The 25610-nt window shown below is 37.3% G+C and overlaps 1 protein-coding gene across 1 annotated transcript; it reads right to left on the bottom strand.

The window, feature by feature from the left end:
- Window positions 1-19410: 19410 nt before the first annotated feature.
- LOC111379163 (phosphatidylinositol 4-phosphate 5-kinase 5-like) lies at window positions 19411-24707 on the bottom strand. Its single transcript, XM_023002499.1, has 9 exons — window positions 24590-24707; window positions 22379-23558; window positions 21786-21953; window positions 21420-21585; window positions 21221-21337; window positions 20958-21151; window positions 20735-20862; window positions 20342-20420; window positions 19411-19958 (listed from the first exon to the last, which is right to left on the bottom strand). Exons 1-9 carry the CDS (start codon window positions 24705-24707, stop codon window positions 19670-19672), a joined length of 2439 nt encoding a protein of 812 aa, XP_022858267.1. The 3' UTR covers window positions 19411-19669.
- Window positions 24708-25610: the final 903 nt, after the last annotated feature.

The raw sequence follows: 25610 nt of genomic DNA, 5'->3' as shown, positions 1-25610 counted from the left end.
TCATGTTATGCGTCTTCCCGACTTTTCCAAAGTCTTTGAAGTTGAATGTGATGCCTCCAGGATAGGTATAGGCGGAGTCTTGAGTCAGGATCGTCACCATGTTGCCTATTTCAATGAGAAGTTAAATGAAGCCAAACAAAGAAACTCAATTTATGATAAGGAACTGTATGCGGTGATCCAGGCTTTGCGCTATTAGTGCCACTATTTGTTGCGCCAGGAATTTGTCCTTTATTCAGATCACGAGGCTCTTCGTTACCTCAACTCCCAGAAACGATTAAGCTCTAGGCATGATCATTGGATCGAATATTTGTAGGCCTACTCATTTGTTTTAAAACATAAGAAGGGCGTGGAAAACCAAGCAGCTAATGCATTAAGTCGTCGTGTCTCCCTTTTGTCGATCATGAGTGTCAAGGCCATCGATTTTGAAAGGCTTAAGGGGGATTACGAAGCATGTCCCGATTTTAAAGATATCTTTCTTGATTTACAATGGGGACAATCAGGTGCCACAGATAGCTTCCGACTTGAGGAGGGTTATCTCTTTAGAGCTAATAAATTGTGCATCCCTCGAACTTCTGTGCGAGATTTCATAATGTGGGAAATTTATGCGGGTGGTCTAGCCGGTCACTTTGGGCGTGATAAGAACATAGAGGAAGTTGAACGCCAATTCTATTGGCCTAGCTTGAAGAAAGATATGGCTAAGATTGTTAGTACATGTAACACTTATCAATTGAGTAAACAGAAGAGGCAAAACATAGGCCTATATACCCCTCTTCCCGTCCTCAATTGTCCTTGACAAGATGTTAGTATGGATTTTGTATTAGGCCTTCCAAGCACCCCAAAGAAACATGATTCTATTTTTGTAGTTGTCGACCGTTTTTCAAAAATGGCTCATTTTATCCCCTTTAACAAAACATCAGATGCGTCTAAGGTAGCCATGTTGTTCTTTAATGAGATTGTTAAATTGTATGGGCTTCCTAAGACCATTGTATCCGATAGGGATATTCGTTTCACTAGCCATTTTTGGAGGACTTTGTGGCAAAAGATGGGTACCAAATTGAAATTTTCTACGGCCTACCACTCTCAAGTCAAACTAAAGTAGTTAATCGAAGTCTTGGTAACCTATTACGTTGTCTGGTCGGAAAAATCTTCGAAATTGGGATTTGATCCTTCTTGTAGCTCAAATTGTGTATAATAGCTCCATAAATCATTAATTAGGTATGAGTCCATTTGAAGCCATTCATGGATACAAGCCTAGGAAACCATTAGATCTCATCCCTATGTCCCTACAGGCTAGAGTGTCAGTGTCAGTGTCAGCCGAAGCATTTGCACAACATCTTCGTGATTTACATATTGAGATCAATAAACAACTTGAAGCTAGTAATGCAAAATATAAACTCCAAACTGATTTGCATAAATGACATATTGAGTTCAACATTGGGGATTACGTTATGGTCCGCATTAGGCTAGAGCGGCGTCTTCATGGACCCGTCTCCAAATTGCAAGCTCGTAGTGTTGGTCCTTTTAAATTTTTAAAGCAAGTTGGTCCAAATGCCTATGTTGTTGACATCCCACTACATCTTGGTTACCATTCTACTTTCAATGTTGAGGATCTAGTAGCTTATAAAGGTCATTTCATTCCCTCAGATGATCCTTTGTTACCTCCTTTTGTGAACCTTGATCCTGATATTTGGCCGCTTCTAATGATATGATCCAGGAGTCGAGCCCGACGAAGGCAAGTGCGAGAGGAGACCCGTTGATAGTCGATGGCGGACTAATGATGCTATCAAGGGCAAAGCAAGTGAAATAAGCAATGGGATTGCTCGTTCAAGAAACCATTGATGGAACCATGTTCGGGACTCAAAATGGAGCAACTTTCATGTTCGGGTCGAAGGCCGAATCAACTTGGATCAATTTGTTATCAAGTGACGAAATCGGAGGCTGAAAACAAGCCTGTGCAGCCGCACAGTGGCATACCGAAAATTAAAACACCAATTCTTGTTGAACCATACGACCGCATGAAAATACACCATGTGGCCGCACAAGCCAAAAAAATTGGCGAATTTTCTAATTTTGGCCGAATTTCCTAGTTTCGATAGAATTCTTATGAAATCAAATTATTACCATAATTTGATGGATTTTGGACGTTTTTACTCATTATTATAAATAGGAGAATATTTTTCATTGTAAAGACCTTTGACTTTTTGCTTAATATTATAGAGAGAGAATTGTTCTTTCAATTTCTTGTTCTTCTTGAACAATCTTGGAACTTATCAAGATTCAATTTCTTGTGGCATTCTAAACAATCGGATTATGGGTTCTTTTAATTGTAATCAAGGGGTTTTATGTTCTTCGCTAATTTAGGGTTTCTTGGTTCAATTCTTGGGGTTCAAGATCCAAAATCGGGTTAGTATTGGTGTTCTTGGGTTTTGCATCAATCTCGTTGTAGGTTTCGTAGTTTTCATTGCTACAGGGTTCGCATCAGTTGGTATCAGAGCTTTGACTCCAATTTAATCAGGTTATATCCTTTGTTTTCTAAATTTTTTCAATTCCTTCTGTTCTTGTGTCCAGAAGGTTTTCTTGATCTTTTGATCCAAAAGTTTCATCAAAAATCTTCAAATTTCGCCCAAATCAGTTTTCGTTTTCTTTGTTGGTTTTGTTATTGATTTTCGGATCTTAAAAAAAATTACTGTTCATCCGTACAGTAAAAAAAATTGTTAAATATTATTGATCCGTTAAATACTAACTTTTATTATTCAATATCGTTCCTAAATTACTTGGACACATTGAATCATTCCATTCCTTCAATTCAAGTCAAATTTTAAAAATTTTCTTTGAGTCCTTTATTACAATTATTGAGTCACATCAAGTTTGGGAAATTCTACACGAATTGATTGATTAAGTTCATTGATTGTTCCTAGAAGCAATTGTTGAAAGAATTGAGTGGTAAAAGGTAGAGAGGTAAGCTTAATAGAGGGTAAAAGCCCTTGTGTGTGTTCCGAGTGACTTTTTGTGAGGCAGTAAAATAAAATTTTTAGTGTCAGGATGTCAGAAAGGGCAGAATCAAACTCAAGCCGACAAGGCCATAATAGCAATGCATCAGAGGATTTAGTGCAGAGGTTTGAGAGGGCATTTAGGGATGTGAGAGAAAGGTTGGAGAAGCAGGAGGCTTGGATGAATGGATTAGATACATCGGTGGCTAATCTTAGTCGGGGGCATCGAGTGGATGTATCTAATGCCAGATGACCGGATAGATGGGAGCCTAGGAGGGAAAGGCGAGAGGAGTATGGATATGGGAGTGACATGGGCAAAGATGAATTTCACGGTGTTGAAATGCGAAGGATGAGGAATAGAGGCGATAGGTTCGACAGATGGGGTCGGAATGATCGCGGGGAGGTGTTGGATGGAAACTTGGGAAATATAAAAATGACAGTTCCTTCATTCAAAGGAAGGAGTGATCCTGAGGCATACCTGGAGTGGGAAAGGAAGGTTGAAATGATCTTCGAGTGTTATAACTACTCGGAGGAGAAAAAGGTGAAGTTGGTAGTTTTGGAGTTCAGTGACTATGCAATTTCATGGTGGGATCAAGTGATTACTTCACAATGTAGGAATGGGGGAAGACCAATCAGCACTTGGGAAGAATTGAAGTCATTGATGAGAAAGAGGTTTGTTCCTAGCCACTATTACCGAGAGATCCATAAAAAACTGCAAGGTCTATATCAAGGGTCAAAAAGTGTAGAGGACTATCATAAGGAGATGAAAATACTCATGATTAGGGCCAATGTGGTGGAGGATTGGGAGGCTACCATGGCATGATTCTTGAATGGGTTGAATAGGAAAATTGCCAATGTAGTGGAGTTGGAAGACATGTTGCATGTGGCTATGAAGGTAGAGAGACAATTGAAGAGGAAAGGGGAAGCTAGGCAGCCGTTAGAAACTTCGAGTGTTAATCCATCTTAGAAGCCAGGGTGGAACAACAACAACAACAAAAGTGATAAAGCTGTACCTAAAGGTAGGAATGAGCGGCAGAAAGGGAAAGAAGAAAGTGCTAGCAAAACAGCACCCAAAATAGATTCACAACCATCAAGGAATCGAGACATCAAGTGTTTTAGATGCTTGGGGTCAGGGCACATTGCTTCTCAATGCCTAAATAAACGGGTAATGGTGTTGTTGGATAATGGAGAGGTGGTGAGTGAAAGTGAAGGAGAGTTTGAGGACATGCCTGCATTGGAGGACGTTAAAGAAGAAGAAAAATTGGAGTTTGCTGTTGGGAAATCGTTGGTGTCAAAAAGAGCTCTTAACACTCAAGTCAAAGTGGATGATTCGGAGCAGCAGCGAGAAAATATATTCCACACACGTTGTTACGTCAACGATAAGGTATGTAGTGTGATTACTGATGGTAGGAGTTGCACGAATGTAGCTAGCACAACTTTAGTTGAGAAATTAGGACTAGAATTGTTAAGACACCCTAGGCTTTATAAGTTGCAATGGTTGAATGAAAGTGGGGAAGTTAGGGTAAATAAAAGAGTTTTAATTAATTTCTCAATTGGGAGTTATAGTGACAAAGTAGTATGTAATGTGGTGCCTATGCATGTGGGTCATATCTTGTTAGGAAGACCATGGCAATATGATAGAAGGGCCACACATGATGGATATAGGAATCGTTATAGCTTTGTCAAGGATGGGAAGACTATTACTCTTGCACCATTAACACCGGCACAAGTGTATGGAGATCAAATGAAACTGAAAAGTGAGGAAGACGAGAGAATAAGAGACTCGGGAAAAAGGAGAGGTAATAGTGAAACCATCAATAAGAGAGAAAATAGCGAGGTGGCTGAGAGTGGAGAAAAGAGAGAGAAGCCACATGAGCGGAGAGAAAAGGAGTCAGTTGAGAGGAGAGAAAAAGAGTCAGCTGAGCGGAGAGAAAAGCCAAAGGTTAACTTCTATTCAAAAGAGAGTGATTTGAAAAAGGCTGTGAGTGATAATAGGCAAATGATATTGTTAGTGTACAAGGAGTCCCTCCTCAATTTTGAGAATTCTAACACATCCCTCCCTAGTTTGGTTAAGTCTTTATTGCAGGAGTTCGACGATGTGTTTCCTGATGAGATGCCAAGTGGATTGCCACCAATCAGAGGCATTGAGCACCAGATTGACTTTGTACCCGGAGCTGCCATACCGAATCGACCAGCTTACTGAAGCAATCCCGAGAAGATGAAGGAGCTTCAAAAGCAAGTGGAGGAGTTGATGAGCAAAGGTTATGTCAAGGATAGTATGAGTCCATGTACTGTACCTGTCTTGCTAGTGCCTAAGGACGGGACTTGGAGAATGTGCGTGGATTGCCGAGCTATCAACAATATCACGATAAAGTATCGTCACCCAATACCTAGGCTAGATGATATGCTTGATGAGTTGCATGATGCTTGCATTTTTAGTAAGATTGATCTTAAGAGTGGGTATCATCAGATTCGCATGCGGGAGGGTGATTAATGGAAAACGGCATTTAAGACTAAGTATGGATTGTATGAATGGTTAGTTATGCCGTTTGGACTCACTAATGCACCGAGCACTTTTATGCGTTTAATGAACCATGTTTTGCGTGCTTTTATTGGGAAATTTGTTGTAGTTTATTTTGATGACATCTTAATTTATAGCAAAAACCTAGATGAGCATTTAGAACATTTAAATTGGTGCTTGTTGTGTTGCGAAAGGAACAACTGTATGCTAATTTCAAAAAGTGCACATTTTGCATAGATAGAGTTGCTTTCCGAGGATTTGTGATTAGTGCTAACAGGGTGGAAGTCGATGAAGAAAAGATAAAAGCTATAAAAGAATGGCCAACACCTAAGACTATAGCTGAAGTTAGGAGTTTTCATGGATTGGCTAGTTTTTATAGGCGATTTGTAAGAGATTTTAGCAGCATCACCACACCGTTGACTGAAATAGTAAAGAAGAGTGTAGGTTTCCCATTGGGGAGAATCTCAAGAAATTGCATTTAACACAATTAAGGATAAGCTATGTAAAGCACCTGTTTTGGCATTACCAAATTTTGATAAAACATTCAAGATTAAGTGTGATGCATCAAGAATAGGTATAGGAGCAGTGTTAATGCAGGAAAGGAGGCCTATTGCTTACTTCAGCGAAAAGCTGAGTGGGGCAGCATTGAATTATCCAACATATGACAAGGAGCTGTATTCACTTGTTCGAGCATTGGAGACTTGGCAGCACTACTTATGGCCAGAGGAATTCGTGATACACACCGATCATGAATCTTTAAAGCATTTGGGAGGTCAAGGTAAGTTGAACAAAAGACATGCGAGATGGATGGAGTTTATCGAGACATTTCCCTACGACATCAAGTACAAACAGGGTAACGAAAATATAGTTGCTGATGCGTTGTCTCGAAGGTACGTGCTTTTAAATTCATTAAGTACTAAATTACTTGGTTTCGAACATATTAAAGGCATGTATGAATCTTGATAAGTGTGTCTTTGCACACTTACTTAGGTCACAAACATGAGGTAATAATGAGCAAAATGATTGAATTGTGACTTAATCTCGTTATATTTGTGAATTGTAGGAACACCGATGAACATGGTGAAATTCAGAAGAAAAGAGCCGAAAAAAGACTAAAATGGAGCAAAGTGATAGTTCGAGGACCAAGTTACAAATAATCCATAGATGAGACGGGAAATGGAATGAAGATTCAGGAGTGTTAGAGGTCAATCGGATGAGGAAAGGAGTCAAGAGGTAAAATATGATCGAAGTATTATCAAGTATCAACTTTCATGCCAAAAAGCTATGCTCGTGATTTTTAGTTTCTACTTGAGATCCATTTTTGACATAGTAAACATCAGAATTTGAGGAAACCTATTTCTATTAAAAGTGTATTTCTTTGAGTTTTCTTCTCAATTCACTTTGAATCACTTCAATCGGAGATCAAGAGAGAAAGTTATGACCAAAATACTAAAAACTATTCAGCCGAAAGAATGGTATAACTATGCGGTCACATAGTATAAATACTATGCGGTCGCATAGAAGCCTCCCGAGAATTTTTTCTCAAATTTTTTTTACTCTATGTGACAGCATAGAAATGTACTATGCGGTCGCATAGAACAAGATTCAGGGCCGATTCAGTAGTTTCCTTATTTCGTCGAAACTCTTATGAAAAGGAGATTTTTAGGGTTCTATATAAACTAAAACTCGACCAGAATGATGGGACGCCACTTTTACAGAATTGGAATTTTGGAGGATTTGGAGAGGAAGAACAAGGCAAAAACAAGGCAATCCACTTCAAGATTTCACTTCAAGAATCAATTGGGTAATGTTCTTCCTTGGTTTTAATTATTTTTTCTCTTTATTTCCCATTATGTTAGGCTAGATTTTCATATGCTAGGATTTGTGATGAACCTTATATTATGAACCCTTAATCTTGAATTTTATTAATTTGACGTTAAAACATGTTTTAAATTATTGAATGATTAGCATGGATTTTATTTTCTCTACAATTATGTGCGCAATAGTTGTATGAGCTTTGTGGCTTATTTTACCCTCGAGAGATGGAAAATAAGTTAGACATTATGTTAATTGTCGTAAAGTTCGATAGGGGATAGAAATATACCTCTATACTTTACGTGATCTTTAAGTATTCATAAATTTTTAATGCATTTTTATATATTCGCATCCGTCATAGAAATATAGTTGGATCACATGTGAAAATAGGTTTAATTCTATTCGAGAGAGATTGTTAAACAAATTAGAAATATTGGTCTTCATAATTGAATCGTGTTGTCAATTTTATAAAATTCGAATTAAAGGGGATGGATATAAGGGGATTCGGAATCCTAGTATGCATTTCATTATCATATTTTTATAAAACTTGCATTTAGTTATAATCACACATTTAATCTAGTTAATTTAGGCTTTATATTTATAAGTAGGTTATTAAATCATAATTTAGTTAACCAAAATATCAAGAATTTCTATTGTTTCGGTTAAGGCGATGATAGGTAAAATTGAACTAATCAATCTCTGTGGGACGATATTCGGACTCATTTAATCCACTTTATTACTTGTTAACGAACCGTACACTTGCGGTAGTTTAAAATCGAAAGAAATAATTTCGCGAACAAATCTGATTGTGATTTTTCTAGTATTTATGTTTCATGTGACAAAGATGCATTTGATAAATTCTATAGGCATGAAGGATATTTGTTTAGGGAAGATAAGTTGTGCATTCCTAATTGTTCTTTGCATGAATTATTGGTAAGGGAAGCACATGGGGGTGGTTTAATGGGACACTTCGGGGTTCAAAAGACTTTAGACATGTTAGGGGAACATTTTTATTGGCCTAAAATGCGACATGACGTAGAACAAATATGTGAAAAGTGTATAACTTGTAAAAAAACTAAGTCTAAGGTTCAACCCCATGGTTTATATACTTCTTTGCATGTACCTAGTGAACCTTAGGTAGACATATCTATGGACTTTGTGTTAAGTTTGCCTAGGACAAAAAGGGCCGGATTCAATATTTGTAGTGGTCGATAGGTTTAGTAAGATGGTGCACTTCATACCATGTCATAAAACTGACGATGTTACTAATATTGCAGACTTATTCTTTAGGAAAATAGTACGTTTACATAGAGTACCTAAAAGTATAGTGTCTGATAGGGACGTGAAGCTTTTGAGTCATTTTTGGCGTGTTCTGTGGAGTAAGTTAGGAACTAAGTTATTATTTTCTACAACTTGTCACCCACAAACAGATGAACAAACTGAGGTAGTTAATCGAACTATGACTCAACTACTTAGGACAGTGATCAATAAAAATCTGAAATCATGGGAAGAGTGTTTACCGTTTATAGAGTTTGCATATAATCGAGCTACACATTCTACTACTTCATTTCTCCTTTTGAAATTGTTTATGGTTTTAATCCACTAACACCTATGGATTTAATGCCTTTGCCTGTGCATGAACGAGGTAGCTTGGATGGGAAACCAAAAGTCGAGATGGTGAAAACACTCCATGAAAAGGTCAGGATGCAGATTGAAGAGAAAGGAAAGCTGATTGCATCAAAAGCAAATAAAGAAAGAAGACGTGTTACATTTGAATTTGGAGATTGGGTCTGGGTGCATTTCAGAAAAGAGTGTTTTCCAGAGCAGAGGAAGTCAAAATTGCAACCACGAGGCGATGGACCGTTTCAAATCATCGAGAGGATTAATGACAATGCATACAAAGTGGATTTACCAGGTGAGTACAATGTTTCGGCTAATTTTAATGTATCTGACCTCTCTCTGTTTGATGCAGGTTCAGATTCGAGGACGAATCCTTTTGAAGAGTGAGGGGATGATATGATTCAGGAGTCGAGCCCGACGAAGGCAAGTGCAAGACGAGACCCGTTGATAGTCGATGGCGGACCAATGACGCGATCAAAGGCAAAGCAAGTGAAACAAGCGATGGGATTGCTCTTTCAAGAAACCATTGATGGAACCATGTTCGGGACTCAAAATGGAGCAACTTTCATGTTCGGGTCGAAGGCCGAATCAACTTGGATCAATTTGTTATCAAGCGACGAAATCGGAGGCTGAAAATAAGCTGTGCGACCACATAGGCAAAACATCATGCGGTCGCACAGTGGCATACCGAAAATCAAAACACCAATTCTCGTTGAACCATGCGACCGCACAAGCCAAAAAAATTGGCGAATTTTCTAATTTTGGCCGAATTTCCTAGTTTCGATAGAATTCTTATGAAATCAATTTATTACCATAATTTGATGGATTTTGGACGTTTTTACTCATTTGTATAAATAGGAGAATACTTTTCATTGTAAAGACCTTTGACTTTTTGCTTACTATTATAGAGAGAGAATTTTTCTTTCAATTTCTTGTTCTTCTTGAACAATCTTGGAACTTATCAAGATTAAATTTATTGTGGTGTTCTAAACAATCGAATTGTGGGTTCTTTTAATTTTAATCAAGGGGTTTTAGGTTCTTCGCTAATCTAGGGTTTCTTGGTTCAATTCTTGGGATTCAAGATCCAAAACCGGGTTAGTATTGGCGTTCTTGGATTCCGCATCAATCTCGTTGTGGGTTTCGTAGTTTCCATTGCTACGGAATTCGCATAATCTAACCTATTACCACCTCTCACAGCACACAGATAAAATTAATTCTATTTTAGATGAAGAAATTGTGTTTACTAATGATGGAGAGGTTCAGCGCTTCCTCGTTCGTTGGGTTGGTCAACCAGATTCTGATTGTACATGGATCTCCAGAGAGACACTACAACAATTAGATCCAGATTTATTGGAGCTTTATCGGAGTCAGCATGATCTTCCTTGGCCTAGATCGCCTCCCATTCACCTAAGGGGAGTTGGTGAGGATACCAGGTTCAAACCTCCACTGACATATTTCTACAGACGCCGAAAGAAGCTTGCCCAACCGCTCAGCTTATGGTTGGGAGATTGACGACAGCCTATGGTGATATATCCACTCGACAAGGTCGAGTTTTCTCCCACCCCGAGAGAGTTGATGAGGACATCGGACGTTTACTTTTATTTAAGGTTTATTTATTTTCTTGGACTATTATTTAAAAATTTGGACTTGTATGGGCTCGGGCCCAATATCGTTAGGTTTGCTTTACTATTTAAACCTATTTTGCATTGTAATTTTAAGTTTTGATGAATGAATTAAATTGCGTTTGGTTTGTGTCCAAGTTTTCCCTCTCCTTCTTCCCCTCTTTCTCCCTTCTCCCTCCCCTTCCTAACAGTCCTCTTCTCTTCTTGTTCTTCGTGATGTGGTTAATTCTTGTTCTGACTTTTTGGTTCTACATCAGAAAGGCTCTTGCTAATGTGGTCCGGATTGGGAAGGAGGGAATATATTTTGACATGAAGTTAAAAAAATTCGTGATCGGTGTTGAATCCCAAATTTCTGATGATTACCCACTCACCAGTCCTTTAGAAGTTCCCAAACTAAATGGTAATTCGCTAGAAAATTCTGTTGAGGGCCAAGTGGCTCTGGCTACTTTGCCTAAGTTGGAGGTGGTTAATGCTGAAGGAGAAGACGACGACGAGGTAAATGTCTTCAATCCATCTAAATGAGAAGTTCGTGGGTGACTTTACTTCACAGTTAACTTCTTTAGAGGTTCTTGCTTCCATTGTTGGTAATGGCATTGTTCATTCGGCGAAAGGAAATGGGTGCCTTTCTTTTGGACACAATGGTCTCCTCTTATAGGATGCTTCAAGCACGGGCGATCTGTAGCTGTTGCTAACAGCACTTCACAGTGTATGCTTCTACTAGTTGAACCCAGCATTTCAAAGTGCTCGGTAGAACATGACCAATAATGCAAGAATTGAGATTTAATGAATACCACTTGTTGTAATTAAAGTAATTAACAAGATCACGAAAAGCCATGAACAAGAGAAAATAAAGAAATAAAAGAACTGGTAGAGGAACGATGTTATTTTATTCACTATGAAAGGAGAACACAATACAGCAAAAGGCTTCAATAAAACTGACAGAGGAGCCTTGTATTTATAGTATAAAATCTAGCCCTAAAAGAGTCCCAAAAAAGATAAGAAATCTAATGCAATTTAGACTCCTATTTGAGTCACACTTCTAACAATATCCACCTTGACTCAAATTCCGGTGCAACGAACGAAGCTCCAAAATTTCTCCACCTTGAGAAATGATCCGTCTGCATCAAAATAACCAAGCTCCTCAACCCAGTAACCAAACTCTCCACGAAAACATGTTCCTCCACCTGGCGTCCACACGCGACACCCGAACCCAAACCCGGGTTTCCAAAATTCCTCCTGGAATTAACAATCACTAGACAGGGTCGAAGCACACCCTGTAGCAGAAACCACACCAAATGCACAATTAGAAGGTCCCTTGCCAATATTGTCACCTTCAATGATTTCTAAAGCATTACAGACATCTCCAAAATTGTACCTACGCTCCATGAGTCCATTGGCATTACAAGAACACAGTGTACTCGCTAAAATTGGTGGCAAAGCAGAATCACTAACACTCCCTTGAGCAAAGTTCTTAATTGATCCAGAGCCAAACCCGAAAGGTACTGTACCAAATTGAATGTCCACCACGGTACTGAACTTGTCCAAATGTCTCTGAACTGGTTCTGCGCTCCCCTGCAAGATGTACAACTGGGATTTCCTCCGTCCCTCCAGTACAACCCGGACACCCCTTCGAACCTTCAAGACTCCACCTCCACCAGAAAATTTGTACCCTTTTTCATCTAAGGTACTCAGTGATATGAGATTCTTTGTCAAGTCTGGAACGTGGCGAACCTGATCAAGTGTCCTCACTGTTCCATCCTGTAGCCTCAATCTGACTCGACCGATTCCTGTAGCCCGACAAGATTGGTTGTTTCCCATGACAACTCCACCTTGCTTCACCATCTCATATGTTTGAAACAAAACCCTATTCGGACACATATGATACGAACAAGCAAAATCCAGAATCCACTCCTCAGGTTTGGATTCCACGTCAGATACAACCAACATCACATCTCCATCATCACAAAAATTTTCAGCAATATTAGTCTCGTTCGAATTACCTGATTGCCCCGCATGATTTGCATGTAAATCACCTTTACCTTGCAACTTGTCGCAATCTTTCTTGATGTGTCCTTTCCTCTTGCAGTAATAACAATACACATTGCTGTACTTCACCTTCGATCTACCCCTCCGTCGATCACCATGAGTAACAAGAGCATCCCCACTCCTAGATGTAGGATCTCCAATCAACAACTCCATCTTCTCTTTTAAGAATAGGGCATCGTATACCTCCTCAATGGATAACGTGTCATGACTATACATAATAGTATCAAAAAGTGACGAAAAAGAATTGGGTAGCGAACACAACAGGACCAAGGCTAGATCCTCTTCATCATATTTTACCTCCAACGTCTCCAAATTTGCAATGATCTCCTTGAACACAGTAAGGTGGTCCTACATTGACCCTCCTTCCGCCATGCGATGAGAATACAACCTCTGCTTTAGAGTCAATTTGCTCGTCAAACTCTTTGTCATGCACAACTGTTCTAGCTTGAGCCATAAAGCAAATGTTGTCTTCTCCTTCAAAACATCTTGCAGCAAATTGTTGGATAAATGAAGTTGGATTTGCACTAAAGCCTTCCGATCCTTCCGTTGTTTATCCTCCATAGACAAGTTTGCCGGCATCCTATCAAAACCCAACAAAACATCATCAAGATCCATCTGCGTCAACACAGCTCTCACCTTTACTTGTCACAGCGAAAATCTTGTATTGCGATCCAATAGCGAAATTTCATATTTCAACGAATTCATCTATAAAAAATCTCAATCTAATCACGAAGAACTTACAACCTGCTCCACCCAAAACTGAAAACTACCGAACGTGCAAGGGGCAAAATAGTCCAGAACCACAATTTTGCCCAAAACTGAAATTGGACATCACCACAAGGTCCGTCTCGTCGTCCGGAGAAAATTGCTTGAAGACACCGTCGTCGAAAAACACCTCACGCGCCGCCACTCGCTCGCTGGAGTTACCACCGCCGGCGACTAGTTGAAAAACGCGCCGACGACCTGTGATCCTTTCTGGATCGTTTCTGCCTATTGAGTCCGCTGGTGGTGTTCGTTTCTCCAAACTCTTTTTGGTTTGACCAGAAAATGCAAAAATAGATTCGGTAGAAAATCCAAAAAATTGGACAGATTCATTTTCTGATTTTTTGGTAATTTTCAGACGATTTTCCGATCAGTTTCAGGCCAAAAATCCACCAACAATCCCGCTCTGATACCACTTGTTGAGACCGATTGACCAATAATGCAGGAATTGAGATTTAATGAATACCACTTGTTGTAATTGAAGTAATTAACAAGATCACGAAAAGTCACGAACAAAATTAAAGTAAAGAAATAAAAGAACTGACAGAGAAACGATGTTATTTTATTCACTATGAAAGGAGAGCACAATACAGCAAAAGGCTTCAATAAAACTGACAGAGGAACCTTGTATTTATAGTATAAAATCTAGCCCTAAAAGAGTCCCAAAAAAGATAAGAAATCTAATGCAATTTAGACTCCTATTTGAGTCATACTTCTAACAGAACAAACTCCCCCAAGGAATGGATTGGCTCACTTGAATTTGATGGAAAATGGATTTTCTGTGATAACTGCCGCTTCTGCTGTTCCCTACCCCAAGTTTGTCAACACTGATTCTGGACATAATTATCCTGTTCAGATTCCCCAAACTGCTGTAACGCCTAAATTTGATTTGATTATGTCCTCTGGAGAAGTTACTGATGGCCTGTCTGTGAAACCATCCCCACCCATATCAGCAGGTGTAAAGAAGAATCTGGTGAGTCGACCTGTTCGGCATTTTGGGACCCCACTGGGCTTCGGTTCTATTCCTTCTAAAACTGTGGATGAGTCATTGAACAGCATGACCTTGAAAAATGGAAATCCTTTAATCCCTCAAATAGAAGATCATATCTGGCTAGATGGGTATGAGTTATCTTCAAACCAGAGTGTTGGTTTTAACAATTCCACTAGTCACGTGGGACCAGAATTCCATTGTCTGAGCAAGAACAATGGTTCAATGGGGATGGCAAGCTTCCCTTTCCCTGGGAAGCAAGTCTCGACAATGCAAGTCCAGAGTGAAAACCAGAAAATCTGGTTTGACTATCAGTTAGAGCATTTAATCCAACACCAGGAGCTGCAGCAAAAAATTCAGGACGGAAATCAACATTACGTTAGGCCACAGAAGTATCGAGGACAATCTCTTTTGGAAAGTCACTTCTTTGTGTGAATTAGAGGAGCATAGATGGTAAGGTGTATACTGGCTCTTAAGCTTTTAGTATTTGAACCATTATTTTCTTCCTTCTCTCTATGTATATGGGGGGAGTTTCCTGCCGTCTCAAAATTGTCATAATGTTGAGATACTCCAGTTGAGTTTCTTCCTCATCAATTTTATTTTATTTATTCATTTATTTTTGTGTTAAAAGGTTTTGAAAAATTTGGCACGGCAAATGTCCATGGATGGGTTGTTTTAGTTTCCACCATCGCTTCTGCAGAATCTTAAGTTTGTTGGCATTGCTGGTGTTGGAGTGTTGCAGGCATTTGTTATTGAACAGGTTGAGGTGTGATTTTTTCTTTCTATTTACTTTAAATAATCGAAACATGTCATATGTTAGCCTTTTATTTAGGTGGTATACTGACTCAATACGTTTGTTCTTTCTGAGCGTTACATTTCCTTTCTTTTTTGGAACTCTTTTTTCTCTTCTTCGATTGTGGTCCTCAGCTCTAGGTGAACAATTTTTAATGTGAAAGTGCTTATACAATCATTGGCCTTTCTGTTTGAGCATCACTTGCTTTTACTTTTTTCTCGGTTCTCTCACTCCATTTTTTAGTACTAATGCATGCATGTATGACCATTTAGGGCCTTGCTTTTTGAATGAGAGCTCCAACATTTTTTTCCCGTCTACTTTAGCTTGAGTGAAGACATATAGATAACAGACTGAGTCTACCTAACATTACCTTGCCTTGTTTGCTTTTTCTGCTGGTAGACGAGTTGTTTAAAAGATTGAACCCCAACTTTAAGGGTCCTCCACCGTCCCGTCCCTGGAGCATCGTGAGGGAGGTTAATCACGGAATGTGCTCCAACAGGTCAGGAACAAGAGCTGCTTGTACACTGGTGTCCACAAAGAGTCTCAATCTATGTTTCAGGAATTGAATCCTCACACTGCGACTGTCAGCAAGACTGAGTATATCTTACCCTTATTCTTTGCACCACTGGAATATACCACGGGGGGCTAGTAGACAAGTTGTTTACTAGAGAAAGTGATGTTTGTAGTTGGCTACTGTTTTCTTCTTTAATTTTACTAGTGTCTTTTCTATTGTGTTATTTATGTGATAAAATATTGCTCTGAGAGCCTTTTTCGTGCTCTAATATTTTTCTTGCAAGACAAATAATAACTATTTTTACCATTAGCCTTGCAAGAGTGAGTGCTCGTTTCATCCCTCAAATTAGCAAGTATTTGTATATTCATTTTACCTTCTGTTTTCATAATGCAGAGATATTGCCAGTCTGTCATACGACTTCATCACAAGAATATTCTCTCCTGGGCACTGATGTAACTTGTTACTTGGTGATGTATACCTTGGCCTATTGAGTTAATTGACTTCTCCATGGACACCCCCACCCTCACCCTCACCCTCATCCTCACCCCTAAAAAAAGGCAATCATTTAGTCATTTTACACCTCCTGGCTCTCTAGTTGGATGCTCTCTTCAATTCTAATGCTTCTATCACGTATTACTTTACAGGTAAATTGTATTGATCCCTTTTTTAGTTTTATATACAGCTTGGGCCTAGCTTCCAGACCTATTGCATGGAACTCTGATGTCAATGGGTGATGTAACTGGTAATTTTACACGCAGGAGTGCCTTGTCTGGTTGGGTGAGTCATACGTAGGTCTTCAGACATATGGGGTTATAGCAGGCAGTTGTGGGCATTTGGATGGAATCCATAAAAGCATCGGCAATTCTTTTTGGCTCAATGAAAATACTTATCTGAATTGTTAGTAGTCTTTACCAGAAATGCCGCGTTGGGCATATCAGCAACTGAACTTTCAAGGTATATTCTTGGTAGTCTTCACGCCCGAGCGTGCCTCGAAGTTCTGAATGAAATTCAATGGAAAACTCATATGAATGTTTCTGTTCCAAGGATGTTAGACTGACATGAGTATGAATTAGAAACATACAAGGTATGTAAAACTTTCAAATAGTTGATGTTTTGTTGATTTGTAAAATTGTCGTGACACGTAAATGGTGTTCTTATGATGCGACTATTATAATATTCAACTTATTTTTTCCCGTTCTTTATTAGTGTCCCGCCCTATTCAATATTTAGTTATAAATGTTTGCAAATCTCTCTCTCTCTCTTTTTTTTTTTTTTTTTTTTTTTTTTTTTTTTTTTTTTTTAATTTATAAGAGAATTTTTTTTTTGTTTTGTTTTGTTTTTTTTTTTTAATTTATAGGATTCTCTCAAGAGTATATTATTCACGCAATCAAAACAAATCCCTCCTCGAATTAGATATTAATTAATTTTTTTTGCTTATAAACTCATAATTTCGATTGTTTGTGTTTCGATAGATAATTTTAAGTTTGTTTCTTTTTATATGTTAAAATATTTGGTCAAATATTGAAACTTATTTTGAAATTTCTAATATATTTTTATATGTCAAATCGATACTTAAAACAAACATAAAAAAATAAGATTCAAAATTTCATATCATGAAAGAATTATAATTCTGATAATGTTTATTTTTTTATTTTTAAAATTTTCATTGAAGGGAATATTTTATGATTAGGGTTTTATGATTTTAGTTAAAGATGCTATGATGGCATCATTTGATTCTTATTTTTATTAAAATACAATTTTCTTTCTTTTTTTTAACTACACATTCTTCATTAAAATAATATTATACTTAAAGTAAAAAAATTTCCTTATTTTTTATCCACACATTCTCCACCAATCTACCATTCTAAAATTCATTTTTTCCATAAAAATGGGTGTCAAACACCATCTATATGATTACTAGAATTTTAATTAAACACAAAATCTAAAAGAATATAAAAAAGTTTTAAAAAATTTATGAAAATGAAAATAAATATTAGTGGATAAATTTAGAATAATATATTTTTATTTAATTTTATATATGTCTATTTAGGTGAATTTACTTAAGATAAAAAAAATATAATTTAATTATATTTTTAAAAGTAGATGCATATATAAAAATTGTAGATGTAAATAATGGAACCTTTTTTGAATCTACAACATTTTTAAAAGCTTTCCAAGTCCACCATATTTGGTTCTGAGATTTCTCATGAAAGTTTAGAGCTTGTTCGATAGTGATATTTTGATAATTGAATTTTTGACCGTTTGAGAGAAAATTGGGTTCTACTTGCGAGATAAGAAGTCAAAAATGACGGTTTGAATAATGAAATAACAATAAAAAATTGATTTTTTTGGGTGAAAAATCGGCACCAAACATGCACTTAATATTAATAGCACGATTCAATTTGAGGATTTGACAATTAGGGACCTAATAAAGAAAAAAGAAGAAGTTAAGGGCATGTTTGAACCCCATTATATTCTAATAATACATTTGTTCATTAAACTATACCATATTGTCTGTTTCCATGCTGCACACAATTCAGTAGCAAACACGCACTAAAACCTTTTTTTTTGTCACAACATTAAAAGCATGGGAACATGAATGTTTTATCCTGTATAATTCTAGCTTCATTTGAGTTAGGGTTAAACTCATCAATGTTCACATAATTTCTTTTCACAATTTTCACTAATTTAAAAAGGGGTAAAACAGTAACTTTGCATTGTATATATAAAATAAATTTAAAAAAGAAAAAATAATATATTATTTTTAAATTTTAAAATCATTTTTTAAAAATACCTTTTTATTTTATTTTATTTTTTAAGTAACTTTAATTATAAATAAGTTTTTATTTTATTTTAAAAACGTTTTTTAAAATAATTTTTTTATTACTATTTTTCAAAATATTTTTTTATTTTATTTCTTAAAATTTAGAGCTCGTTTGGGAGTGATTTTGAGAATTGATTTTTTGATCGTTAGGAGAAAAGTGGGGTCCACTTGTGAGATAAGAAGTCAAATATAACGGCTAAAATAGTGAAATAATTGTCAAGAAATTAATTTTTTGAATGAAAAAATCGGGCCCAAACAGGCTCTTATTTTATATATATAATGCAAAATTATCGTTTTACCCATTTTTAAATTAGTGAAAATGGTGTAATGAAGTTGGATGTTCATGGTGAATGTTATATGAAATTTGATGGCTATGATAAAATAAAAATCAAATTGAATAGTCATGGGGATAATAATTATAAAGTTGAGCGATCATGATAATACTAAGAGGATGTTTGGTAAGAATTAAAGTTAAATTTGATAGTAGATTGTGATTGAAGTATTTGAAACATGTGATTGAAAAGTTGTGCGATCCATGAAAGATGTGATTAATATTGATTGTTTGATTTTGACTTAAATTCAAATAAAATTTTAGTCCAAACCAAACAGGCCCTAAATATAAAGTTGGATGTTAATCTGACCTTTGAGTTATTGCTCCCGTTTGACCCCTATTAAATTTTATTACATTACATTTTATTTTTCTCTCTCTTATTTTCAACCACACAATTTTTCACAAAATAATATTACATGTAAATCGAAAATTTTTCTTTTTTTTTTAATTACTTATTTTTTAAAAAAAATTTATTTCACATATTTTTATTTTTAGAAAATGGAGGCCAAACGGGAACATTTTTTTCTCTGGAATACGGAACCGATCAAGATATCATGGAAGACATAAATTGTGATGTCACATCATCTTTTTCAAACAGAACATTTTTATAAAGCTATTGCTATACTTCCACCAGCTCAAACTGGTTGACTATCTATAAAGAATTTCGTATGAGATCAGTGAAAACTCTATTGATTACAGCTCTCTCCAGACTTTTACGAGAAGCAAACGACTAATATCTCCATGAAGATTGAAGAACGGAAATATATACGCAATAATAATCCCTCCTAATCTCTACAATGGGAACCCAAATAATCCCTCAAAACTTGCAGAGGAGGTTGGTGTTTATGCATCTTCTGCAAAAATTTTGAGTACGTAATCGCGAAATCGCCTTGAGTATTGCCTAGGATCGACAGCTGAGATTGAGTTCGGATCATATTGGATTGACTTGTATGCATGTTCAAGCTTCTTTGTAATGTCATAGTCCTGCAGAATGTCTATGATACCAAAAAACATAATCACATCATAGTATTCCCCAGTTGGTTCTCCCACTAGTTGGATTTCAGTGTCATTCTTCCTCTCAGTTCTTTCAACTCTCGCTGGCATGTTGATTCCCAATCTTATACTTGCCCACCTGCACCCAACAAGATTACGAACACATTTGCACATGATAATGAAGAACGAGTAAAATCTAAAGCCTTGTTCTAAATAAACTTGGGGTTGTTGGCATGAATCCTTTGTCACCACTCAATTTGATTTCCAGCATTGAGATGCTGACATGAAAACCAAGTGTATACTGCTAGACCACCTTGTCTTAGATTTTAGACAAAATGGTTCAACATCGTATTTGAGATAGCAAAATATTTGTTTCAAGTTTTGCGGTACGTATTTGTGAAACTTATCCACATGTTAGACTCTAGGTAGAAATAACGATATAACAATGTAAGATTTTAGATGAGATAGTTTAACATGCACAATCATAATAAGTTGGCATAGTTCAATTTAGAATTGTCTTACCCTGCAGGGTCCAAAAGCAACTGATCCACATCTGCTCTTGATAGACGCGGAATTGAGTCAGTTTCCGAGCAACCATTATCTACATCAGAGTTGAAATTGAGTTCCTTGGTTTTGAATCATTATAAAAGAAACTAAAACCCTGTTTGTTTCCCATTTTTGTAAAAATGAGAATAAAAAATATAATCGTTACGGCCTCACACAAGAGATAGAAATTCAAATTTAATAACTTGATATGATAGATTACGATCATATTTTTCATTTTAATGAAGAAAGAATGAGAAACAAACGAGGGGTAAAATCCTCTTTCTTATACTATTCAATCTTGTCGAGTATAGTATACCAACCATTAACTAGATAATAGATAAAATGGAAGTGTAGGGTATTTGTAACTACCAAAAGGGGTCATAGCACCAGAGGGAGTATGGCCATCATTTGATGCTTCAGTGAAGTGAAGACCAACTAAAAGACTATAGTCCATAATTCTCTCTTGTTCAAGAAATTCACAGTCCCTGTCAACTTGTCTGCAGAAACCATTAATATTCCTATTAGCCTCTCTTGAAAAATCCTACAAAACGAAATGCCCTGGACAGGAGATGGGCATAAACCAAAAATTTACCTACGAAAATCTTGAAACCACGACTTTTGAAGTCGAAAGATGAAGTTAAGATCGAGGTCCTTGAGAGTTGTTGTAGCATCAATCTCTGACTCGGGTTTATCAGTTAGTCGGCCAAAAGTCGAGCCCTTCAAATCATATCTCCTATGGATCATATACTCGGAACAGAAGAGATTTCCCATGATGATGAACCTCACCTAAATCATCAATCACATTAAGCTTTTTCAGAAAAGCAATTTTCATATATTATCTATTTCTAATCATACCTTCTTTTGAGCAGGACCATTCAACTTTACACAATGCAGCCCAAAATATTTTGTCACCAGAGTATTCTCAAATGCACGAACGTGATTATAATACGCGTTTAGCATCCTTAACAGCACCTAACGACGAAATGGAAAAATAATAGGGATATCCTCTTTGCTAATATCAGCCATAAAGTGACCTAAGATTAGGGATTCTTACTTTTACTTCTGCTTTTTTCATTGTCTTTATCATGTAACGATCATCGTGAGTTAAGTAAAAAAAGCTTCCACTTTTTCCAGGGGAAGAAAGTTCGCGCAAAGCATCATCACCACATATGGATAACATATAATCTGCTGGATCAACCTTGAATAACATCCTCAAGGTCCTGAAAAATATCATGACAGGTAACTAAGAAATCGTTTGCGTTCATTTGCACAAAATTATGATTTTAATTTTAAAAGGCAGAGATTCTGATTAAAATTCATATACTTGCCAAGAAGTATTTAAGCTATTTCATAGCACAACCAAACATGAATATATCAGCAATTCAGGCTCTTCTACAGTCATTATAGAACAAGACCTTACCTGAATACTTTTGGACAATAATCTTTCCATCTAAATTCACAAGATTGGTGAGGTGGGGTAATTTTGGATCCCTCAGTTGGGAATTTTGTCCAATACTTTTCCTTTGGGTCAAAAGCTGATGGCTTCAGATCAAGCGATGGAGGTGGACCAGGTCTTCCAACAGAGTGCCTGTGGAGTTAGCAACATCATTTATAAAGGAAAATGTAAAGGTATTGAGTCAGAGTAGAAATAACGTAACTAAGTAGATCAAGAGGACTACATGCATATTTCTCATTTGAATTGGTCTTTGTGTAGTCGAATTATACCGTACAATTTTTTGCTGATCAACTAATATTCCTACTACATAAAGGTTTTAGGGGGCAGGTTTGTTTTTAAGAGAGACACGAGAAAAAAACTTGCACTATCCTAATATCCAGAAAGGCATTTTGGGAATCGGTCTACTTCCGTCCCTTAAGTTTGAAGAAAATTTTGGTGTAATGTTTTATCAGCTATAATAAAAAAGAACAAATATGTCAAAAGTATTAGAAAGATCAAACAGAATTCTGAAGTTAAAAAACCTGCTGATGAAATTGAAGCAGAAAAATGAATCATACCTAATTCCCAGTTGCAAATTGAGCATTAGCTCATAATTTCTATGCCCTTTGCATATCGTCTCTCCTTGTCTTTTCACTACTTTAGGTATTCTAAGAGGGCTGCCTCTTGCATTTACACAATCAAGCTGTAAACCATCATCATAGTCATTTTCGGCTATTCCATTCCAAACAGAACGAGAAGGCGAAGGTGCAGCATCAGACAACCGCATTCGACCAAAATCCCTCTCTATGCCCGCGTCTATTCTACTGTCAACTGACATTCTTCGCGGCTTAATGCTCGTATCTGAGCCCTTTGTAGATCTCCAAACGGCAAGCTTTTTCTGGGATGGCCATATAGGGACCTTTTCGCCAGGACACACCTTACAATCCTTCAAATCAATGTTAAAAACCTCTAGAAGATCCCATTCGAGATTTCCTTCCAATAGTGATCCAGATGGATAGTAAGTCCCACTTTGTTCCTTTAGATCTTTACTCCAAATCCCTACATAAAAACTCCCGTCTGCCCATTTAAATGTCCCATTTCCTTTTGGCAATCCGTCTTCCCAATTCCCTTCATACACATTCCCATTAGTCCAACACATTTTCCCCTTCCCACAAATGGTTCCATTCTTCCATTCCCCAACATAAAAATTCCCATTCTTCCATTGATATTTCCCCATTCCTTCTTGTACTCCTCGACTCCATTCGCCATCATAACTATCTCCATTTCCATATTCCTTAACACCACGACCATGCTTCAAATTCATGATCCAAGAGCCCCTATAAGTATCCCCATTCGGCCCCGTATACATACCTTCTCCATCCATGAAACCACTCTTGAAGCTACCCTCATACATCGCCCCGGATGGCCAACTAAACGTACCTCTTCCCATCGTCTTGCCTCTAAACCAATCGCCTACATACAAACAACCGTCTGTCCACAAGTATTTTCCGTATCCATGAGGGAAACTCTCGGACCAATACCCCGTGTAATAATCGCCATTGGGGAGAAATCTCTCTGCATGATACACTTCTCCACTTGTACGTTCTACTTCTTCCTGCTCTTCATTTTCTTCCTCAACATTTCCTACTGCATACGATGTCCCAAATATCGTGTTGGCGCGCTTCTTGGCTGCAGCCTGCGTTTTACGTACTGTTGCCTCCCAAACCTTCATGCCTAAGGCAGATTTATTTAACAAAACTGTACAAATATTCTTCTTTTATCATTGCAGATCATTATCTTCTCTTAGTTTACATTGGAATCTGAGTGTCTAGGTGAGGAAAGATGAGTCAGATGGACATTGCTCAGCCATGCAAAAAAAATAAAAATGAAAAGGCAAAATTTCTTGCTCAAGAAAATGGGAAGGAGAAGGCAGACAACCTAAGAAAAATACAAAAATCTGAACCAAACAATCTTCACATTTTTTGGTCTTTTTGTCATCTATATTTTCATTTTTCTTTTGTTGGGATTAAGCTAATGTGATGAGAAATCCATAAAACACGACCTACGATCGTGGAATTTGGGCAATACTGAACCAAGAAAATTTAACTTGACTATGTTTAGAAAATGATTGATGATCTGTGTGTGTGTGTCATGCATTTCTCTGTCCAAAAAATGAATATGTTAGCTCTCACTGATCGAAGATATGCCTGGTTCAACTGCTAAATATTAGAGGCTCTTAGACATTTGGCAAGATAAGCGGATTTAGGGTTATCCATTTGCTATATATCAATATTCTTGGCACTTGGCAATTTGCCATTTTTGATAATTTTACATTCTCATTTTTCGTCAGTCAACTTGATGTTTCATTTCTTGTTACCTAACTGTGAGGATATGGTTCACCTAACCCCACCCAATGTTGTGACTTGATGGTAGTGAGGTTGACACAATAAGGTCTCCCACGTTTTTTGTCAGAGGCATGGTCTTTCCTTGCTGTAAAACTTACCCTCTACTATTTTAAGAGAAGAGAGGAGCTCTCGGTTTTCATAGGTTCTTCATTGGTTTTCCCCTCTCTCTTTGGAAGGCAATTGGCATAGCATGGGCCTGTTCCTGAGCCTGGAAAAACTGCCATAAGAGGTGAAGAAGCAGCTGCAAGGAAGAAGAAGAAGCTGGACAGATTTCGGCCAAAAAGAGGTTGTATTCTTCCGGTTTTATTTTCTTGTATTTGCCTTGAATCTTGGTTGTTGATTGTTGTTTTTTGGTTGATTGAACTCCTAGGATCCCCAACAAACTGGTATCAGAGCTAGGAGGAGTGATATTAGTCCAAAATCGATCAAAAATCAGCAAGAAATCGACATTACCACATTCTAACCGAATCTGAAAAACTTGATTTCCGGCGAAATGGACCATGGAACCATGACCAGCAGGAGGAGGCTCACCCTGTGGTGGGGCGCGTGGCCGGACCTCCGACGAGTTTTTTCGGGCAGTTTACTTATTTTGACGTCCTGAACGCACTGATGTCATTTGTTTTTTGTTTCAAATTTTACAGAAAAAGTTGGACGATTTTGCCCCTACCTTGACGTCTACGGCAATTTGGTTCAGAAACTTGGTGGTATATTTACTGTTTGTCAACAGTAGTTTGGTAAGATTATTCCAAACTCTCCGTTAGGTTAGGTTTGGTATCCTTACCGGTTTATGCATGGTTATTGCTTGGTTGCTTATTTGTGAATTCTGTTGAGTGAATTCTTGTGATTAATTTGTAACCTGGAAGCATATTTACCTGCTTTATATACCTGTGTTTCGTGAACGGATTATTTCACTGTTGTGCTTCATTTCTAAAAATTGTTTTTAAACTCAGTACTCAGTTTTATATTGATCATCTGGAAAAGAATTTTTCAAAACCTTTTTTTGTTGTGTCCACGAGTAGAGGCCACTCTTTTATAGGCCACTCTTTTATAGAATCTGTAATGGGTTCGAGGGTCGAATTATCGCAATTCGATGGAAAGGGGGATTACTCGATATGGAAACAGAAAATGAGGGCCATTTTGGTCCAACAGAGAGTTGCTAAAGCTCTTGATGATCCCGCTACATTTTCTGATGAGTTAAAAGCTAAAACAACTGAAATCGAAGACATGAATGAAATTGCTTACAGTTATATAATTTTGCATCTATCTGACAATATTGTGAGACAAGTTGATAGTGCTAAAACTGCTAAAGCTTTGTGGATTGCTTTAGATGCCCTGTTCTTAACTAAAACTTTACCTAACAAAATATACCTGTTGGAGAAGTTGTTTAGTTTTAAGATGGACCCGG

Source organism: Olea europaea, unplaced genomic scaffold, assembly GCF_002742605.1.
Source record: "Olea europaea var. sylvestris unplaced genomic scaffold, O_europaea_v1 scaffold1939, whole genome shotgun sequence".
Taxonomy (NCBI): domain Eukaryota; kingdom Viridiplantae; phylum Streptophyta; class Magnoliopsida; order Lamiales; family Oleaceae; genus Olea; species Olea europaea.
This window is presented reverse-complemented; position numbering and strand designations above follow the sequence as displayed.

Coding starts and splice junctions, on each gene's coding strand:
- LOC111379163 (XM_023002499.1), bottom strand. CDS start 24,707: ATGGTCCATTTCGCCGGAAATCAAGTTTTTCAGATTCGGTTAGAATGT. Junction 23,559..24,589: donor TCCTCCTAGCTCTGATACCA/GTTTGTTGGGGA, acceptor ATATTTGTACAG/TTTTGTTAAATAAATCTGCC. Junction 19,959..20,341: donor TTGCTTTTGGACCCTGCAGG/GTAAGACAATTC, acceptor TGTTGGGTGCAG/GTGGGCAAGTATAAGATTGG.